Genomic DNA, 19,563 nt, shown 5'->3' on the forward strand with positions numbered 1-19,563 from the left:
TGACAGACATGGATTCAATTATTTACACATTCACTTAATTCTGCATCCTAAACATTTCAGATTCTCACTATCAAAATCGCAATTCTTTGATATAATTCTTAGGAGATTGAAAATCAACAGTATAATCTCCATTACAACAATATCTGCTTGTTCGTCATAGTAAATTAGCTATACCATAGTTCTTCCATTCAGTATCTTAATTGAATCTTGTCTGAGATCCAATATCTATTCGACTAAGTCATGAGAATCGTACACGATAAAGAAATTCAAATTCCGTCAACTATATAAGAAAGCTGAAATGATCGCAAGTGGAGTTTAAAGATCGGATTACAGAATCATTTTTCGAGTTGGAGCGAAAGAGAAGGAGATAGGAAAACAGCCGGACAAACGAATAACAACTTAAAGGCATAATTTGACAATGAACCAGTATCAATTCTGCTAAACAATGGAAGACAACTTGCAGAAACAAAGATAACTAGCAGAACAGAGACAAAACTATACAGCCATTTTTTAGACCAAACCGTGACCTAACCTCCGAAACCATACAAAGTCCTTCCCTGCCTTTTCAAGGCATAAACCACATCCATAGCAGTCACCGTCTTCCTCCTAGCGTGCTCGGTATAGGTCACAGCATCGCGAATCACATTCTCGAGGAAAATCTTCAAAACACCTCTGGTTTCCTCATAGATCAAACCACTGATACGCTTGACACCGCCTCTACGGGCTAAACGGCGAATGGCAGGCTTGGTAATGCCCTGAATGTTATCTCTTAAAACCTTCCTGTGACGCTTTGCTCCTCCCTTTCCTAAGCCTTTGCCGCCCTTTCCACGCCCAGACATTTTCTCGAGAGATTCGGGGAGATGAACAACGAATTGATTGACAGGAAATTTTTTTGTTTGATGTTAAGAATTACTGGTTCGGGGTATTTATGGGATATACGATACGGGAAGTGTTAATTCTAGTCGGATTTGAAGTTCGGAAGAGAACCCCATTGTGTCCGTTGGATTTTCTACCATATCGACGGTTGAACACCACGATCCGCGTGAAACATGTACGGATCGTGATTTGAAAATGAGTTTCTTTCGATTATTTGGCGGGCAGAGCCGGGCAGAGCCGGGCAGCGGGAATCCAAAATTTTGTTGCCCATTTGGCAACAATCAATCCCTCGACCTTCAAAAGTATTTAAATTTTCAAAATATTTTTAAATTTTTAAATTTTATATTTAATTGATATATTATGTTAATATAAATTTTAATTTAAATAAATACATGTATAATTTAAAAAATTCATTTGAGACTAAATTTATAAAATAATTTAATAATAAATGAAAATTATTATTATTGAACTTTTGTAATAGTAATGGTCGATGTTTTATCCACGAACCTAGGTTTAAATTTACATGTATTATTTTGTTTATAATAAATAACGAGAGAAAAAACCCGACGATATAGTATAACAAAAAAAAACCCAATGATATAACGTAACAAAAAAAAAACTCAAGCATAGCATCACTCAACAACAACGGAAAAGAATGGTCTACAAAGCAACTTAGCACTACGGTTACCTGGTTACAATTTCACTCCCGTCACTAGTCCTGCTTGATGCATCCTCTTCATACCGTTAAGGTAACAACTTCGGGGATGGTCAATTCCCATAGTGTGACGTGTGGTGTACAAGGCTCGAGAACGAATTCAACGCCGTATAGCTGACTTATAACAATCCACAATCATAGGAAGACACAAATGCCTCAAAGCTGAAAGCTACCAGTGTCTAGATGACCATCGTGCCTCGACACCGAATTGCAGCACATTCAGCATCGCTGGATATTGAATACCCCTGCAGATTCTTACAGTAGCCAACTAGTTGTGTGTGGGAGTGCATGTTTTGCATTCTTTCAACTGTAGGGGTTCCATCTTCATTACTACATCAGTGTGCACCATACACACGAACAGCATCCCAATTTCCCAACAGAATAGGTTGGGAGAATATAACAAGCAATAGACATTGATACAAGTAAAGATGAGTAGCCATTACATGAGTTTAGTATTTCGATCGGTTGGGAATATTCTAACCTAATCATGTGCTTAAAAACCGTGTAGGGCTCGAGCTGTTTACCCACGATAAAGGAGCCACCCCCACCAGGCAGATCAGATTGCTCTGTCTAATACCATCTCGACATAGGCTATATAAGCTATCTATACTATCAGGTTCGATCATTGAGCAGCTCTTTCTAAGAGATCATAATGTAGTTGGCTGAGAAAGCTCAACGCCAATGGAATGCTACCTTGACCCTACTGTTAGACGAACACGACTTGGGCTTCCCCAATAGACCTCATACCAATGGAGATAGTATTCCTCACTTATAAACTCATAATCTTCTACTAAATTAACCACCGTGGGACTCACTCCCAATAATCCTCAATACCTACTACTTCTAACACCCGAGGCTTCTTTAACCTTGCAAATATATGCTAGATTCGTTCCAAAACAAGAATGGTTTGGAATCCTATTCAAACATGAAGCTAGTGAGCAATGACATTTTCTATTCAAGTGCTCAAAACAATGTTAAATACTTAGAAAAGTCATTTCAAACATGCCATGCTACCTTGATCCTACTACTTCTAATGCTCGAGGCTTCTTCAGCCCGACAAGTATATGTTAGATTCGTTCCAAAACGGGAAAGGTTTGGAACCCTATTCAAACAAGAGGCTAGCGTGCAATGACATTCTCTAGTCAAGTGATCAAATCAATGTTAACTACTTAGAAAGTCATTTCAAATATGCCCCAATAGCATGCTCTTGATATCAGATAGGCCAGATACGCATGGTGCAAAATAATGATAAGATTGGTCTCAAAAGATGACAGAGAAGAAGCTTACAGCACAAACCTCGCCCACCTTCTGTCGCCGGCGAAGGAGTCCACATCTGAATCCATGCTCCATAGCAAACAACCTGCAAAGCCTGCAGCCATTGCAAACAAAAAGGGGCTTCTAGACTATGAACACTTCAACAGTGCTCTAGTCCAACAATGTCGAACAAGAAAAACTAGACTCCAAAATGACCAACAAATCTGCCATTTCCACGTGAAATTATAACCCAAATCGTTCCTTGTTCTATCTTGTTCAAGGCAATGGAAGATCCTTAACGATCTTTCAAAAACCAAAAAAACTAAAAAATTTAGTGATGTAATCATCTAGCTAGTCTTCTAAAAGATAGGCAGAATCATCCAACCATCGTATTTCTAAGATCGTGCATAAGAAACAATCCAACTGCTTTCAAATGCTAATTTAATCGATTCAAATCATAATGATTGTCGAATAGCAGCTGTTGAATCATAAATTGAAACTCGTTTCAAACATGAATTCAACAAACAGAACTCAAGAGACAATCAATCTAGATTCGGTTTAAACTTCTATCGATCAATAAGGAGAAAATTCACATAGTTTTGAGTAGACGAGATAGGGAGTAAATAAAAACTGAAGAGTAAAGTACACGATCAATTAAAATTTCATTGCAAGAACAACGATGAACAACTTCCGAGTAAAACTAAAAGAACATCAATGACTAGATTTCCAAATCTCAGATATACAACCATTCGTAAAATTAACCTATGACCTAACCTCCAAACCCATACAAAGTCCTTCCCTGCCTCTTCAATGCATAAACCACATCCATAGCAGTCACCGTCTTCCTCCTAGCGTGCTCGGTATAGGTCACAGCATCGCGAATCACATTCTCGAGGAAAATCTTCAAAACTCCTCTGGTTTCTTCATAGATTAATCCACTGATACGCTTCACACCGCCTCTACGAGCTAAACGGCGAATAGCAGGCTTGGTGATGCCCTGAATGTTATCTCTCAAGACCTTCCTGTGACGCTTTGCTCCTCCTTTTCCCAAGCCCTTGCCGCCCTTTCCACGTCCAGACATTTTTTCGACTGAAGATCGGGATAATAATGCAGAGAAATGGATGGGTTCAGCTTGAATTAGATGCCGAAATGATACGATGTGGGGAATTTATGGGAGTGCAAATCTCACGCGTGGTTTCCTGAAGTTCATCCGAGAAACACGTCGTCCGTTGGATTTTAAATTAATCGACGGTTGTGGATGTCGATCCGCGTGATACCTTTACGGATTGTGCTTTGGAAGTGTATATGTGATTTTTGTTGTGGCGGGCAGTGGTGTAATTCCTTGACCCGGCCGCGGGAAGACCCAAATTACGAAATGAAAATAAACAAATTAATAATAATATAAATAACCAATTTCGAAAAATATTAATTAAATTCCAAATTTGATACCGATAGTTTTAAAATTTATAATTTCATAAATAATCAAACCTTATAAATAGTTTTAAAATTTATCAAACCAAGGATTAATTCTAAATTTTAAATCATATAAATCAAATTTATAATTTAATCAAAAACTTATTTCTACAAAAATAAATAAATTAATTGACTACTTACGAGTGTTGAGTTATATCAATTAGCCACAGATGTAGTGATAGGTGAACCGCTTTTTCTTCGTTTCAGACAAAACCGAACTTGGATAAAACTCAACAATATTTGACAAACAAATTCAAAGACTTTATTATTGAGACGATCTTTAATCTATTGAGCTCACGAATTAAAAGGCTTTATTATTGAGACGTACCTTTAATTTATTAAGCGAAAGCCCTTCCATACAGAACTCCTGAATCACTATGGCCGACTTTCATTCTCAAATTTTTAACATCAACCAATTAGATTATGAATGTCAATTCTCTCGATCCAATTTCATTAACTCATTCGCTAATTTGAACAAACAAGGTCTATAAACTCGTAAATTTTGATAAAACGAAGCCTCATACGCGCATACATATATTCGACAAAGTACAAACATACACAAAATGGGTTAAGAAATTGTTTCCTTAGCACCCATGGAGGGCTTTCATCCATCCAAAGTGAGTAAAGCCCTTTGGTAATGAGGGAAGCCTTCTATTTGACCTTGCCTCCAATTCTTAGATCACAATCTCAGTTTCGATTTCGAAGGTCTTTTGCCCCAAAATCAACTGTCATAAGAGATTTAAGACGAACTCGCCACACGAAAATCTTCATCGTCTGTCTACAATACGAGTACCGTCCAACTATTGACAAAAGTTGCATTCTACTACAAACGAGGATAAAATTCAAAGGACAAAATTCATGAACTATAACTGATACCACATATCGTTACTAAACATGATATGAATAATCCTTCCTTTTACTTGCTGCAAAATGCAGGATTTGGGACATTATAGATAAAATTCGAGCTCCCGACAGTCGTCACTGGCTTCGAGTCAGACCCAAGGGAAAAAGATTCGGTTTTCGGGATCGTACACACTGACAATAACAGCAATGAAAGCCCAAAACATAAGTATGCTTATCACGCTAGTTCTTACCATCTGATCAAAGTTTCCAGGCAAGTGATTATCAAACTCATGCATCTGAGACCCTAAAACTGCATCATTCCCATGGATTCCTCCAGTAATCAACTCTCTGTTTACTGCCCCAATTGTATCCAGTCGTTGTATGTCATGGATATCTACTTTTGAACATTTCGAGCAGGAGCATTTGCCACCAAGATATCTAGGTAGTGTTTGTATGTACTCAGATAAAACCTTTTTGTATGTAGTCTCCCCCTCAATTTTTAACTTTTTACGCGTAACAGGTGTCAAAATCTAAAAGAAAATTCATCATTTGTTAAGGACAACTACAAGATTACCGTAGATACAGAGCTTATAATCGATTTATAATCAAATTTTCAGCAAGGAAAGCTGGAGGAATAATCTTACTTGAATAAAAGTTTGGGCAAGGAGACGAACGACCGGAGGAAGCCGAATGATGAACAAACATCCGAGACGGTTTGGGAAGTGATCTTGCAGAAGGGAAGAACAATATCTCATCATTTGCATGGGAACTCTAAAAGGAGTTAATCCTTCGCAATCCACTAAAACTGTAATTTGGGGATTTTCTGGATTTTCTGAATCAACTAGCTCAACGATCCCATGCTCTACCTGAGATACTGCAATTACAGGAATTTCAATTTTACGTAATGAAACTGAATGGTCGGAAGGAGAACTAGAAGAAAAGAAAAGAAACGATGTTCCTTTGGGATAAAGATAATGAAAGCACTTAAAAGAGTCTATCATACAGTCAATATGCTAAATAGCGATCATAATAAGTAAAGCAGATCACATTCTAAATGCAAGGGTGATACCGAATGCTAAACCGTTTTTGTTAAAAAGAAAAAGAAAATGATCACAATCAAGATTCTCATTAGAAACTACGAGATCGATATTATCAACATTTAGCAATAGTGAAGTTTCGATCGGAACAAGATCTTTAGCATGGAAGAAAACTCCAAAGTTTGTCGATAAAATTAAGAGACATACCGATGGCTTGGATAAAACGGGGTCTGTCTTCAGATGACAAGTTCACGCAAGCTAGCCCAAGGCGTACTATGAGACAAGGTCTGTGCTTCAGATCAAATCCATGCCAAAAGACCATGTGTGACCACATGTCAAGCTCTAAAGATGAAAGTATTTTGTAATTTTCTCTCCAGCGGATTGTCTTCTTAATTGAAGATAACAAAGATGTAAAGTCGCCATTCGAAGCTGCAAAGAATCTTTGAAGCTCCTCTTCATTAAGTCTGTACGAAATAAGAATGTGATAACAAGAGCATTAAGAGAAGCCCACAAATTCATGCACAATCCCACTAATATCGACCACCATCTACACGCGCGCAGTCGAGCTAAACCAAGTGGACACGCATTAAGAGAGCGAAACTAAGAGTAACTAATTGGTGGTAGATGGAAGTTTGAAGTCAAATAAAACATGGTACCTCATATGATAAAACATTGGTAGTTGTTAGTATGAACATAGGTCTCGTAGTCATAAAATTTAAGGCTAAAATTTCAGTTAAGCCTCTTCAGCCGACAACAGCTACAAAAATCTCCAGCAATTCAAACCAGAAATTACCTTTCTGGCAAATTGAAACCCTGACTTTCCAGCTCTTTAGAGAGACGAACAGACAAAGTTTCAGATTCAATGCTTTGTGGAGGCTCATCACAGGCGCTGCAAATTATGTGTACTATTTAAGAGTTAATAGAGTATAGAGATTACCGAGAACACGCAAAAGTTAAACAAAAGATCATCAACATTTGAATAGAGATGGGCATTCATGAAATGTTGGAAAATGGGAAATAGAAGATTACATTCGGAGAGTATTAATGTCGAAATGGAAATGATTTTACAACAAGAATCAAGATGTTGATAAAAATCTTGAGAAAATCGTAGAAATAAAAAATTGCTGGATTTAATAATGGAAGGATCACGTTAACTTTAAACAGGCTACAATTCAATCTTTTTAATACTTAGACGTCAAAACCTTAAACATACACAAGATTTGTTATAAAAAGAACACTGAACTAATTTTATGAATTACATACCTGAAAAGGAATAAAAATGTGTGTTGTCGATTGGGCGGTGGGGTGGAGAATCAAAATGGATTTATAGAATTCAAGTACATGATAAAATAATGTTAATATTGATATTTAAATAAAGATTAAAATATCAATTTTGTTCATGTACTTCAGGACTTCTTCTATTCTAACCCATGTACTTTCAAATATTCAAATTCAGTCATTGTACTCCCAATAAATTTCAAAATTAGTCCCTACTAACAGTTCATTGTTAACATTCCATTTTTTAAAAAAAAAAAGTCTAAGCTTTCCCACTATAAATTATGGATGCATATTCACTTGGTGTCTTTTCTTAAATAAAAAAATATTCTTATTATCTTATCAAGTTTGATCACAATCAACCTCAAACTAATAATGACTAATTTTAAGATCGATCAAATATACAATGACTAAGTTTAGACATTTAAAAGTATAGAGACAATGAATGAGAACCAGAGTACAGGGACAAAAATGGTATTTTAACCTTAAAAAGAAATTATATACATTATTTAATAAAAATATACTGTAAAACCATACTATTAAGTACCCTACATACATAATGAGGCATTTCAATAAAAAAAAACGGTTATAGAATGATATCAAAGATCAAGAGCAAAAAAAATAGTGCATGAATAATTCTGAGTACCCTGGTGCCATCTCATTACAGTACCTTGCATTTGTAGACGAGTTTACTGAGGATAGTTCTGAGTACATTTCAGAATATGAAGGGGAATCACTGATGTCATCTGAGTCTCCACCCATAGGCTCTGTCCGATCAGAGAGCGATGTCACTATTGATAGTACAAGTAATGGCTTTGACAACACCTGGAAAAATAAAGATAATATAAAATCTGTTGAAGAAATGGTATATATTAAGAGTTTAAGACGGTAAGAACAGGAATCATTCATCCGTAATCCAAAGTTCAGGTGACTACATCTGCACTTCTTGCCATCTTAACAAAAGCTACTGGAGGATGTAGATCATGCACATGCTTGCAGGAGTAATATAAGCAAGGAAGTGAAGTTTTGTGTTAGGAAGGAGAAACTAGATTCTAGTTCATATTTCATGAATTAGCATAGCATCCAGTTCCACGTTTGAACCATTATTTGAAACAAACCAATTGTGGTAAGCATTCCTCATTATCATGTCCAATGGAGAAAAGGGTCTACAGCATTAACTTCCAAGGAGCAGGTTATGACCATTATCAAGACATAAAAGAGAACATGCCTAATACACACATTGCACATACAAGTAAACACAAAAAATGATGTGAGGACCAGAATAAACAGAGAACTTGAAGATATAGGAATGCTTATTGCTTACTGAGGCTGCTTCCTCAAGGCACAAGTTAACTTCTTTTGTTCTCACATAACAGACCAGTGAACATTTCAACAAGTAGTAGCTAGGCTTGTGCATCAAAATTACGACATGATGGTCATAATAAATCAAGAAGTTAACAGCACAGACCTGCATGCCTTTGACTAAACAGCTGAAAGGAGCCCATCTCTGAATCCACTTAAATGGAGGGTAGCAAAGAACCTGAAGAGCTTGAAGTCCTCGCCAAGCAAAAGGACACCTAGACTTTGAGAACCTTCGAACCATCTCTAGCGCAATAATTTTGAGCAAGAAAAATGTCACCTGACCAGCAGCACCATTGGCAATTCTGCTCTGTCTAAGTGAAGTTACACTCCGAATAGCATTCCTTGAAAATGCTTTTGAGTGAGAAACACCAATAAAGCACCTTCTAAATTTTCTACTTCCACCACCAACATCAACTTCAGATATCATGCCTGATCCTGAACTAGGTAACGTGTCTTCCATTGAAAAATTATTATTAATTTGCAAGCAGTTCTTCACTTAAGAGAACTGTTTGAAGAGGCAAAATGATCGGCTATCCTTTTTGCTGAAATTGCTACAAACTATGGGATCCTCCACAAATAAGGAAGAACCGCCATTAAAAACAATCCCCATGTATCATCCGTAGAGAATCCGTGAAAGGACTATAACAGTACAGACTTCAGAAATGAACATCGCCGAAAATTTGTCAACCTGCAAAATCGAAATCAAATTACCACACGCACATCTGACTCGAAAAGAGAGACGATCAAATGCATTTACACTGACAGAACGACAAAAAATGTAAAAAGAAAAACTAAATCGATGACGATCCCAAAAAAAACGGACTACAAAGACCCTGGCAATTGTTTACATAACTTCCCCTAGAAACCTATTTCCGCACACGAACAAACCGGAAACATACGCACAACGAACGATACAAACTCTCACGTCAACATTTGCAAGACGGAATTTGATCGACAACAAGATCATCATTGTTCGTTAAGTCAAGTAAGCATCCAGATAATTCAATGTTCACAATTCAAACAAAAACAACGAATTAAGGAAAAAGGAAAACGAGTACCAGCGAAATGTTGGCGTGATTTCTGAGCGGAGGACGGCATTTCTCCGGAGAGGAGATTTGGAAAGCCAGAGAGAGAAATGACGATCAAAGAGAGGAGAGAGTGAGCTCCGAGGACGAGGAACACGCGGGAAGCTGGAAATGCGTACACGTGACCTTTAGGCGCCTTATTTTCCTACTTTTTTGGGTTCGTTAGACTGGCTCGACAAAAAAATAAATAATAATAATATTTAAAATATCGTTAAATTTTAAACAATTTAATTAAAGATAAATTTTTAAAAAAATTTAAAAATATTTTTACAATCAATAATATGATTAATAAATACATTTGAAACTTTAAAAGTAGCATTAACCTTCTAAAAAATATTTATTATGATATTTATAATCTTTTTAATATTAATTTTAAATTTGAGTATCACTAAAATTTTGAGATATTTTTTAAACCAAGTTAAAATTTATTTTTTAAACTATTTTAAAAAATCAATAGTTTTTTTTTTATAAAAAATATACGAAAAAAAATGTAAGTATTTTTTCTTTTTTTAAGTTAAAACTTTGAAACAATGTAAACTCAACTAGATTTTTATTAATTTAGCTATATTAAATATACTATACCACGTGGCACCATTCGATCGATCAGCAACATGCAAGAGTTCCACGTGTACACATTCCCGATCCACGTTGGTGTCCACGTGTGCCCATCGTCCCCTGAAACAAATTAGCTTCGCGTTCATAATCATCTTCATCGTCTTCACCATGCTCCACAGTTCAGTGCTCTCTCAATCCATTAACAATGTCGTCCAATCTCAAGCCAACCTTCGCATACACGATTATCTACGTCAAGGACGTCGCGAAATCAGTCGATTTCTACTCCAAAGCCTTCGGTTTCACCGTTCGCCGCCTCGATCATTCCAACAGGTAATCAAAACCCTAAATCATCACTGCAACAATCGATAAAATTCATAACAAATCACGACAGATCGCTTCGTTTTCGATACAGATGGGGAGAGCTCGAGAGCGGAGGAACTACCATCGCATTCACACCTCTGCACCAACACGAAACAGAGGATCTCACCGGCGAAGTCCAAATCCCATCCTCCAATCGCGAACGAAACCCTATCGAGATCTGTATCGATTATCCCGATGTGGATGCGGCCTATCAGGTAAAATTGGAGCCACATTTTGATTCCTGTATCTCAATTGATTGATTCGATGCCGGAATTTACCGATCTGAGAGAAAGCTGTTTGGATTTGTCGTGGTTATCAGAGGGCGGTGGAGAATGGTGCGGCGGCGGTGAGCCAGCCGGAGGCGAAAGAGTGGAAGCAGAGAGTAGGATATGTGCGGGACATTGATGGAATGGTGGTGCGAATAGGTAGCCATGTGAATCAACCAAAACAGAACTGAATTACGCACTCTTCTTCTTCTTCAACCGAATAACAAATATGAATAAATCTGTTATTTCAAGCTCTGTTTATTTCATTTTTTAAATATTATTAATTAGTTTAATGGATTTTTTCATGTTAAAAAAATACGTATAATTATTGTTTTATAATATTATATAATAAATATTTTAATTCAATTAAAAAATATAATCGAATTTATAATTTAATATGTTATATTTTTATTCCACTTTTTTTATTTAATATTAACTTGGAATGAAATTAAAGTATTAATTGTTTACTTTATTAGAAAATTCATGAATTATTTAATTTTTTAAATATATAATCACATAAAAGCAACCCTAAATTCAAACTTTCCACGGGAATATTTTTTATGCTTTTACTGAAAAATTTATGTTATTTTGAGGAATAGAAAGAAATGATTCGTGCGCATAATAGGACGAAACGAGGTGAGATATGTTAAGGAGAGGTTTCTACGTCCTAGAAATACTTCACTTTTTCAACCGATGTGGAATGTCCATGTCTCTTAAATCGATGTGAAATCTCGCAACTTACCCTTTGGGATCCAGCGTCTCTCGATATCGATGGCATATCACCTAGTGTCGGGTTCTGATACTATTTGTAACCATTCAAATTATCGGCTAACAGATTGTTCACTTTGGCCTGTTACGTATCACCACACAATTTTTAAAATGCGTCTATTAGAGAGATATTTCTACACACTTAAATGTTTCGTTACTTCTCTAACCGATATGAGATCTCGAGCTTATGAGCTCAAAAAAGGAAGAAACTTTCAAACAAGAACGATAGCGCTTCCAGAAGATCAAAGCTAATAGTATGGTTCGAAAGACTTGGTTTGCAAAGAGAGGAAATCATAATCATCAAGTGGCAGTTGAACCAAATCAATGCATTTAGAATCTGATTGTATAAACAAAGATTCAATGTTGCAGTTAAGCTTAGTGTTATCAGTTGAAGATGCAGAGAGCACAAACATTTATCAGCAGCCAGCAGGAACTGTTTTCTATTCTGAAGGAGATCATAATGTTTGGTATTTAAATCAAAGGAAAATGGATTAAAACATATTTTCCCTTTAAATTTCACAAAAATCATCTGTTTTGTTTGCTACACCACTGGAAAATGACAATCAACAATACCCTTTAAGATAACACGAGCTCGTTTGCTCCGAGATGAGGGCGAAGGCAAACAGGAACTTCATGTTCTTCTGGACCGACGCGATGTTTAGGCACCATTATCTCTAGACCGGTACCCGACTCATCTCCATAAGCTTCTAGCTTTGCATCGTCTGGAATCCTGGTTGGCAATGGAATTTCCCTTATGAACTCTCCGGGAGGGCAGTGTTCGGGCGATGGATCGGTGAGCTTGAATGTTCTGTCGTTTCTTTTCACAAAGGGCATGCAGCCACTGCTCACTGATGTTATCTTTACAACCCCATGAGTTAGGTTGTTCCACCAAGTCACTTTAACCCGTTTTAGATCGGCTAAAGGCAAGCTAACGATTATCAAATATCCTTGCTCGTCCTCGTAGATAGTTTTCGCAGCTGTAACCGGACCGTATACGTTCCTCATTACCCCACTGAAATCGTTTAACCACGGAGGCTCGACAGGATGGATTTCTGTATCTTGAACTCTCTCATTAGGCTGGTTAATGAGCAAACAATAATCCTCATCATTACCATGTAGAAATGCATCCTTCTTCCGCTTGTTTCCTTTTGGCGACAGATCCATTCCTCCACCATTTACATGGCTCGTTGGTTGAGTTGACAGGTTAAAACTAGTCCCATTTAACAATTTTCTCGGAGGAGGAGCATGGGAGTTGGTCTTCAATGGAGGAAGGGGTCTTTCCAGCTCAAATTCGGTGCTGGGAAGGTTCCTCCATGAACAAAACTCGCTTGCTTCTGGCGGGACAGAGAAGTTAAGATCCCTCCCTGTAAGTTCCATCCATCTTTTCTGCTGCTCGTCGTCGAGACCTTTAAGATTCGGCAATGGAACGAACTTAATGCCATGCACACATTGAGGATTCGACAGGCCCCTGTAATGCTTTCGTTGCATCCTATGAGACCGAACAAACCCCCTATCAACACTGTAAGGGAAAGGGCGTTCGCCTTGACGAGAATGCCCATTCATATAGCTCCTAAGCTGCATTTTACCCAATGCATTCTCTGGCCTTTCCTTAAAAACCCACATATACATATTCTCCATATCATGTTGAACCATGAACACATCAAGCTCTAGATCAGACTTGTCAAATCCAGAAACTCCATTACCGTCGTGCACGATTTTGCTCTTCGATTTCTCGTTCAACACAGGCTTGAAATAATAACTAAAGAAAAACCAAGCACCCCACACACTATCTAATCTCTTGGAAAACTTGCGTCCAGTTTTGGGCAGGATAAGAAGAGCATCCGTTTCATTCATCTGAGTTCCTAGACTAACATCCAACATATCAAAAGGCTCTGATTTCCAGGATTGTGGAGGAGGGCTGCGCTCAGCTGAAAGAGGAAGATTAATGTCCGGTGGTCGGGAAAGAACAATTGGCCGTTTAAACTCTCGCTTGAGTTCTTCATGAGACATAGAGCTTGAATCCATCGACAATAACGTAGATGGATGGTGATTTTCCATGGATAAACTTGTTAGCAAATCTTCTCCCATGTTCTCTCAGCGCTTAACCCTCAAAAGAATCCCAAGTTTCAGCAAGAACAAACTATCTCCCAGCCTCCTCCAAATTCTAAACTATCACCTCATAACACATCCATACAAATCCAGATTCCCAGAATAAATCAAACGCAACTACAATCAACACTTTTCACCACCAAATTTCACCACAACATCAACAATCGAAATTGAAAATTTCTCCTCTGAAATTTTCCGATGAATATAGACGAAAACAAAACGAAAACCTAGACCGATATGAACAATAAACTTGCAGACAGCAGAATCCCAACAACAGAGGCAAAATAGAATCAATAATTCCGATGAATATAGAACAAGAACACGAAACACAAAAACTTACAATAAGTATCGAGTTCAAGAAATTAGAGATATCAAAAGCGATTCAAATTCGGAGATGGATATCCAAATTCTCAGAATTACAGCCCCCTTCTACACACCGCAAAGACAGCGCTCATCCTCCCCCAAATCCAATCCAAAGCCCTCCGGAGCCGAGAAGGAGAGAAGTGACAGAGTTAGAGGAGAACAGCGATAACGGTGTCCGTTAATCAGACCGCTTAGCTTCGACGGAGTTATTGTGGAGTAGGTTAAAGATACTGACGGCGCTTACTAGCGGTGACGGCGCTTATTTTCATTTTTCCATCTTTGCCCTTTTCAAGGCCGTACATGTAAGTAGAATATGGGCCATGGGCTTTTACTTTCTTTTCTGGCCCATTTAAGTATTTGGCCCAACAACTCTGCCCTTTTAAAAAATAATTTATAATTAAAATTTTATATACAATAATTAAAAAAGAAAAAACTTTATTGAACTAAAATCCACACGCTTGGACCAAACCCACACGTGTGAGGTGCATCCATTTTGTTCCAAAATTCCCCCAAAAGACGAACCGCGCTCAATTCATATATAAAATTGCTTCTTAGTTCTTAATTTCCTTCCGTTTCTTAGTTGAATCTCTGTGGCTTTAGTTCGTGTTCATCTGTTGGATGGTTTCTCATATTAAAGTATAATTTGGTTCTTCGTTCGAATCTGTTGATTCTTGCCGATCCACCGTTCTTTTGGCTTTTTTAAAGGTAACTTCCCTTTTCCTTACGCGTTATTCTCTATGGATGAGCTTGCTGGAATTAGTTTACTCGTTGTTCCATTACAGATTATGAAGTGATTGTTTTGCTGTAATTATCCGTTCTTGCTGGTTTTTTACGTTGTTTTTCTGCTTTATTGCTAGTTACAGTGCTGGATTTAGGGTTTTTAACATTTTCTGGTCCTGTTTTTGGGGCTTTAGATTGTGGATGTCCTATTTCATCTGTTGAGTGTTTAAATGATCGAGAAAAAGTTTGAGGAGTTTGAGATTTGAGGTTTTTTTTTTGATACGTAATGGTGGAGATGTGAGATTGTTTCCAATTTTGGGGAAAATGGATTCATTCAAAGGATTGGGAATTGTGTTGAGCTTTGTTTTTGGATTCCTTCTGTTTGCTCTCTTTGCAGAGCTTTTCTATTTTCTTTGGTGGAAGAAAAGAAGATTCACTTTAGAAGATGAAGATAAATTCACCAAATATGTAAAGAAATTCTTTCGCCATATTTGTTTGAATTGGAAAAGGAATTCTTCTTCTTCTTCTTTTTCTTCTCCTCTGCAATTCAACGATTCCAGAGGAAATCAATTGAATTCAGGGCTGAGAAATCAAGAATCTGAGATTGAAAATGGCTGCAACAAGGATTTGTTGTTGTTGAAGTCAGGTGGAGGAGATGGGGCGGCGGGGGCGTTAGATCCGGCGAGGCTGTATAATCTTTTAGGGCAACCGAGCTTTCTTTGTTCCATTAAAGAGGAAACCAAAGAAGATTTAGAGTCTGAAGATAGAAGTAGGAAGGGATCGAGAGCAAGAAGCTTAAGTGATATGTCTCATTTAGTGTCCCCTTTGCCTTCTCCTCCATTGAAAGCACCATGTCCATTAAACCCTTTCAGTTCTTTCAAACACCCTGAATTCAATATAAACACTGTGACTCTCTTTGAATCATCAGCAGAATTAGATTTGAACATGGGTTTACCTTCATCTCCTTCAAAATTTAGGTTCCTAAGGGAGGCAGAAGAGAAACTGTACAGAAGATTAACTGAAGAAGCTCTGCATAAGGCCTTTAAAAATGGTGGGTCAGCTCAGGATTCTGAAACTAAAGCCATTTCCAATCCCAAAATGATAGTTGTAGACGACGACGACGACGATAACGACAACAACCGGTTTTGGTGTACAAATGAGAAAAAGCCTCAATATCATCACATGTCACAGTGTTCTTCAAGTTCTTCACAGGTTCTTCCTCTAGCTTCTTCTCCTTCAGGGCATAGATTTGATAATGTTTCATGACATAGGTCTTAAACTTATCTTAAAGCTTAGTTTTTTTTTTTTTTTTTTCAGGGCGGAGATTGAATCACAGGTATTGATAATTGGTGTCGATAATTGGTGTCTTATCTACTATACTCGACTTTCTAAAAAGAAAAAAAATACGTCCATAAGTGTTACTTGAACATAGTGGATGATAAAATATTTTATGTAAATTTTGTATTTAGCATAGAAGTAACTTTCTTTAATTATTTTCATAATTTTATTTTTTTTGTATAAAAATTATTATTGATATGGCTATAATTACAAATATTTTTGAACTTTGCTTATTGTCTTAAAAATATTTTTATTCTTTTCAAATTTACGATACTACCTTTGATCGATTGTAAAAGTTCACTACCATTGAAATCCATTTTAGATGTTAGCTGAGACCTAGAATTAGAGGTGTCTATTCAACCCGACAACCCGGACCAACCCAACTTGAACTATAAAGGTTGGGTTGGGTTGATTTGGGTTCATTTTTCTGAACCCGAACACTCATCACAACTCGACCGATATTTAGAAGATTGAAGGCAAAACATCGTTATATTGGACTCACCATGGTGGTTCTGTTTCAAGCTTCAATTATTAATGTGAAGCTAGCCAACACATTATTAAAAATTTAATATAAATATAAATAAAAGGAAATTATAGAGATTTGAAATCTGGACGCTGGTTGGATTAGGTTATGTTTGGTCCAAAGCTATTGACTCAGATATTGGGCCGAAGCCCGGTAGAAAATGGATCAAGTCCAAAATGAATGGACCATAAGAACCGACCCAAAGCTATGAACTCGGATATTGGGCCAGAGCCCAGTAGAAAACGGATCAAGTCAGAAATAAATGGATCATAAAAGAACGGCCCAATAGCCAACAACTCTATCTAGATTATAGAAAGGCTCCCATAGCACTAATACAAAAAGTAAAACTCGTGCTTTGGGTGTGTGCACGATCATATTAATACGAGTATGATTTTGAGCTGCACTGGTTAAAAACGTGTATCGAAAAAGTATAAACTAATAGTCGATCAAACCATAAGTTCTTAGTTTCCCTTATTGCGGTACTTGCCGTGTACTTGACCATAATAAGGTTTAAGAACAAGCGGAATTAAATCGAAACATTCATGAACAAGTCGACCAAACCGGCAAGGATGAAGTGATAAGTAGTGTCTCTATCAGTGGAAAAACAATTCGACGTGACTGTATCGAAAATAACCATCGTATGTATGTTGATTTCAAAATCTGCACGTAAATTTTATCTTCACATATCTAACGGTGCAAAACCGACGATAACAATACATAGAACGAGTGGGGATGGTATGTGGAGACTGGGTCAAAGACAACATAAAAGAAGGACCGCACTGGCAGTGCTCTTTTGAAGCCTTTTCTTTTGGGTGCATCATCCCATGCATCCCATGCATTACGTGATCAATCAAAACTAACACATATAGATGCTGACATCCACTCTCTCTCTTTACATATATATATATATAATTAAAGTACCTTTATCCATCGAGGAAGCAAGGGAAGGCCATAGCGGGGCCACTCGTGTCGAAACCATGGTGTTCGTGGTGGTGGTGATAGTGGAGGAGGATGAAGAGAAATGGTCCTTTTCTTTCATCGTCCACTTAATAGAGTCGTGTCGTGTGTAAATACAGATTGAGTTTGACGTATAACGTAACAATTCTATACTATTTCCGTTCATACATACTTTACTGTCGGCTCGAGACCCTCTCAATTGGGTCATCCCGAGGTCTTATGTAGAGGCAGCCACATACCGACGTTCTCTCGAACTAGGATTTTCTCTTCCTTCTTTCTCGAAAAATTAGGAATTATGAGATGTATTAATAAAATAAAATAAATAAAGAATTAGAGGCAACTGGAATTTTAATTGTTTTTTATAAAAAAGAAAAAGATGGATAATATTTGGGTGCAATTATTATTTACTTTTTGTGTGTGTATGTGTTTTATTTATGAGTGAAATTAATTGAGGAAGGAACCAAAGCATCTGCCTGCCACAATTTTAAAGTGACATTTTGTAATGGGTCTAAAAGACAGCTACACGACAAACAAACCCCACCTTTTTTTTTCCTTTTTTTTTTCTAGAAAAAAATATATTTAATTTTATTTTTGTATAATTTTATTTTTTTTCATCATTTACTTGTGGTTTTATGATTTTTCTTTTCTTAAATAAATAATATTTATTTAGTTTAAAAAAAAAGTTGTTTTTTGTAATTTCTAAAGGAATATGCTTTTATTTCCTTTGTTTAAACTTAATAACTTAGTTAAAAAGTGATTAAGAGGGAACTTTTTGTAATGCTCTTATCCATATTAATTAAAAAAATAAATTTATAACTTAATCTCTTGATTAAAGTAATTATGAAACTAAAAATTATAATTTTATTTCTCATCTAAACGTGATTTAGGTTTGTAAGATTCACCCTATACTCGTGTGTGAAGATTGTCATCGTCATTGTAGTTAGACTTTGTTATTAATTTTTTTGACCTACATTCTTCATAGTGTGATAAGGGATTTGTAACCGTTTAAGTTCACCGCTAGTAGATATTATCCGTTTTAGCCTGTTATGTATCGCTTTCAGTCTCATAGTTTTAAAACGCGTATATTAGGGAGAGGTTTCCATACCCTTTATACGGAATGCTTCGTTTCTCTTTCCAATCGATGTGAGATCTTTCAAGTTCATAGTTTTAAAACGCGTCTATTAGGGAGAGGTTTCCATACTCGAATGTTTAATTCCTTTCTCTAATCGATGTGAGATCTCGGGGGTCAAACCTCCGACCTCAAAGTGGGATCTCGATTTTTTTTTTTTTTTTTTTTGGCAAATGATTGAATTGAAGCTAAGTTAAATTATTTGAAAATCCACCAATTGGGTATCTTTTTTTTCAATCTAATTGTGAATCTTTCATGATTTGGAGTGATCCCACCATGAAACCCTAATTGAGAACTAATTGGGCATATAAAAAAATTTAATCTTTTTGCTTTTTTAGAAGAAAATTAATCAAATCTCTCTCTCTCTCTCTTAATCTCTCTCTCTCCCTCTCTCTCTCTCTCTTAATCTCTCTCTTAATCTCTCTCTCTAACTCTCTCTCTCTCTCCCCCTCTCCTCTCTCTAATTTCTCCTCCCTCTCTCTCTCTAACTCTCTCTCCCTCTCTCTCTCCTCTCTCCCTCTCTCTACTCTCTCTTCTCTCTCTCTCTCTATCTCT

The 19,563-nt window shown here is 36.8% G+C and overlaps 6 protein-coding genes across 7 annotated transcripts; 2 read left to right on the plus strand and 4 right to left on the minus strand.

The window, feature by feature from the left end:
* Positions 1-261: 261 nt before the first annotated feature.
* On the minus strand, positions 262-913 carry LOC111776865 (histone H4). The gene has a single exon (XM_023656262.2). It carries the CDS (start codon positions 837-839, stop codon positions 528-530), a length of 312 nt encoding a protein of 103 aa, XP_023512030.1. The 5' UTR covers positions 840-913; the 3' UTR covers positions 262-527.
* Positions 914-3,476: 2,563 nt separating this feature from the next.
* Positions 3,477-3,994, minus strand: LOC111776866 (histone H4). Its single transcript, XM_023656263.2, has one exon. The coding sequence runs from the start codon at positions 3,924-3,926 to the stop codon at positions 3,615-3,617; it is 312 nt and encodes a 103-aa protein (XP_023512031.1). The 5' UTR covers positions 3,927-3,994; the 3' UTR covers positions 3,477-3,614.
* Positions 3,995-5,097: 1,103 nt separating this feature from the next.
* LOC111776818 (sec14 cytosolic factor) lies at positions 5,098-10,050 on the minus strand. Of its 2 annotated transcripts, XM_023656196.2 has the most exons (7): positions 9,894-10,050; positions 8,942-9,523; positions 8,144-8,298; positions 6,992-7,087; positions 6,406-6,662; positions 5,806-6,035; positions 5,098-5,691 (listed from the first exon to the last, which is right to left on the minus strand). In XM_023656196.2, exons 2-7 carry the CDS (start codon positions 9,293-9,295, stop codon positions 5,311-5,313), a joined length of 1,473 nt encoding a protein of 490 aa, XP_023511964.2. In that variant the 5' UTR covers positions 9,296-9,523; positions 9,894-10,050; the 3' UTR covers positions 5,098-5,310. The 2 variants fall into 2 exon arrangements, with proteins under 2 accessions (XP_023511964.2, XP_023511965.2); XM_023656197.2 differs by lacking the exons at positions 8,942-9,523; positions 9,894-10,050 and adding an exon at positions 8,798-8,935.
* A 586-nt stretch (positions 10,051-10,636) lies between these two features.
* On the plus strand, positions 10,637-11,352 carry DSI-1VOC (dessication-induced 1VOC superfamily protein). Its single transcript, XM_023656257.2, has 3 exons — positions 10,637-10,805; positions 10,888-11,050; positions 11,155-11,352. The coding sequence occupies exons 1-3, from the start codon at positions 10,681-10,683 to the stop codon at positions 11,290-11,292; spliced, it is 426 nt and encodes a 141-aa protein (XP_023512025.1). The 5' UTR covers positions 10,637-10,680; the 3' UTR covers positions 11,293-11,352.
* Positions 11,353-12,281: 929 nt separating this feature from the next.
* On the minus strand, positions 12,282-14,533 carry LOC111776815 (uncharacterized). Its single transcript, XM_023656194.2, has one exon. The coding sequence runs from the start codon at positions 13,955-13,957 to the stop codon at positions 12,446-12,448; it is 1,512 nt and encodes a 503-aa protein (XP_023511962.2). The 5' UTR covers positions 13,958-14,533; the 3' UTR covers positions 12,282-12,445.
* A 519-nt stretch (positions 14,534-15,052) lies between these two features.
* Positions 15,053-16,628, plus strand: LOC111777053 (uncharacterized). Its single transcript, XM_087118782.1, has 2 exons — positions 15,053-16,273; positions 16,379-16,628. Exons 1-2 carry the CDS (start codon positions 15,386-15,388, stop codon positions 16,388-16,390), a joined length of 900 nt encoding a protein of 299 aa, XP_086974908.1. The 5' UTR covers positions 15,053-15,385; the 3' UTR covers positions 16,391-16,628.
* Positions 16,629-19,563: the final 2,935 nt, after the last annotated feature.

The sequence above is a fragment of the Cucurbita pepo genome, chromosome 16 (assembly GCF_057944985.1).
Source record: "Cucurbita pepo subsp. pepo isolate OVF chromosome 16, ASM5794498v1, whole genome shotgun sequence".
In the NCBI taxonomy this organism is placed as follows: Eukaryota; Viridiplantae; Streptophyta; class Magnoliopsida; order Cucurbitales; family Cucurbitaceae; genus Cucurbita; species Cucurbita pepo.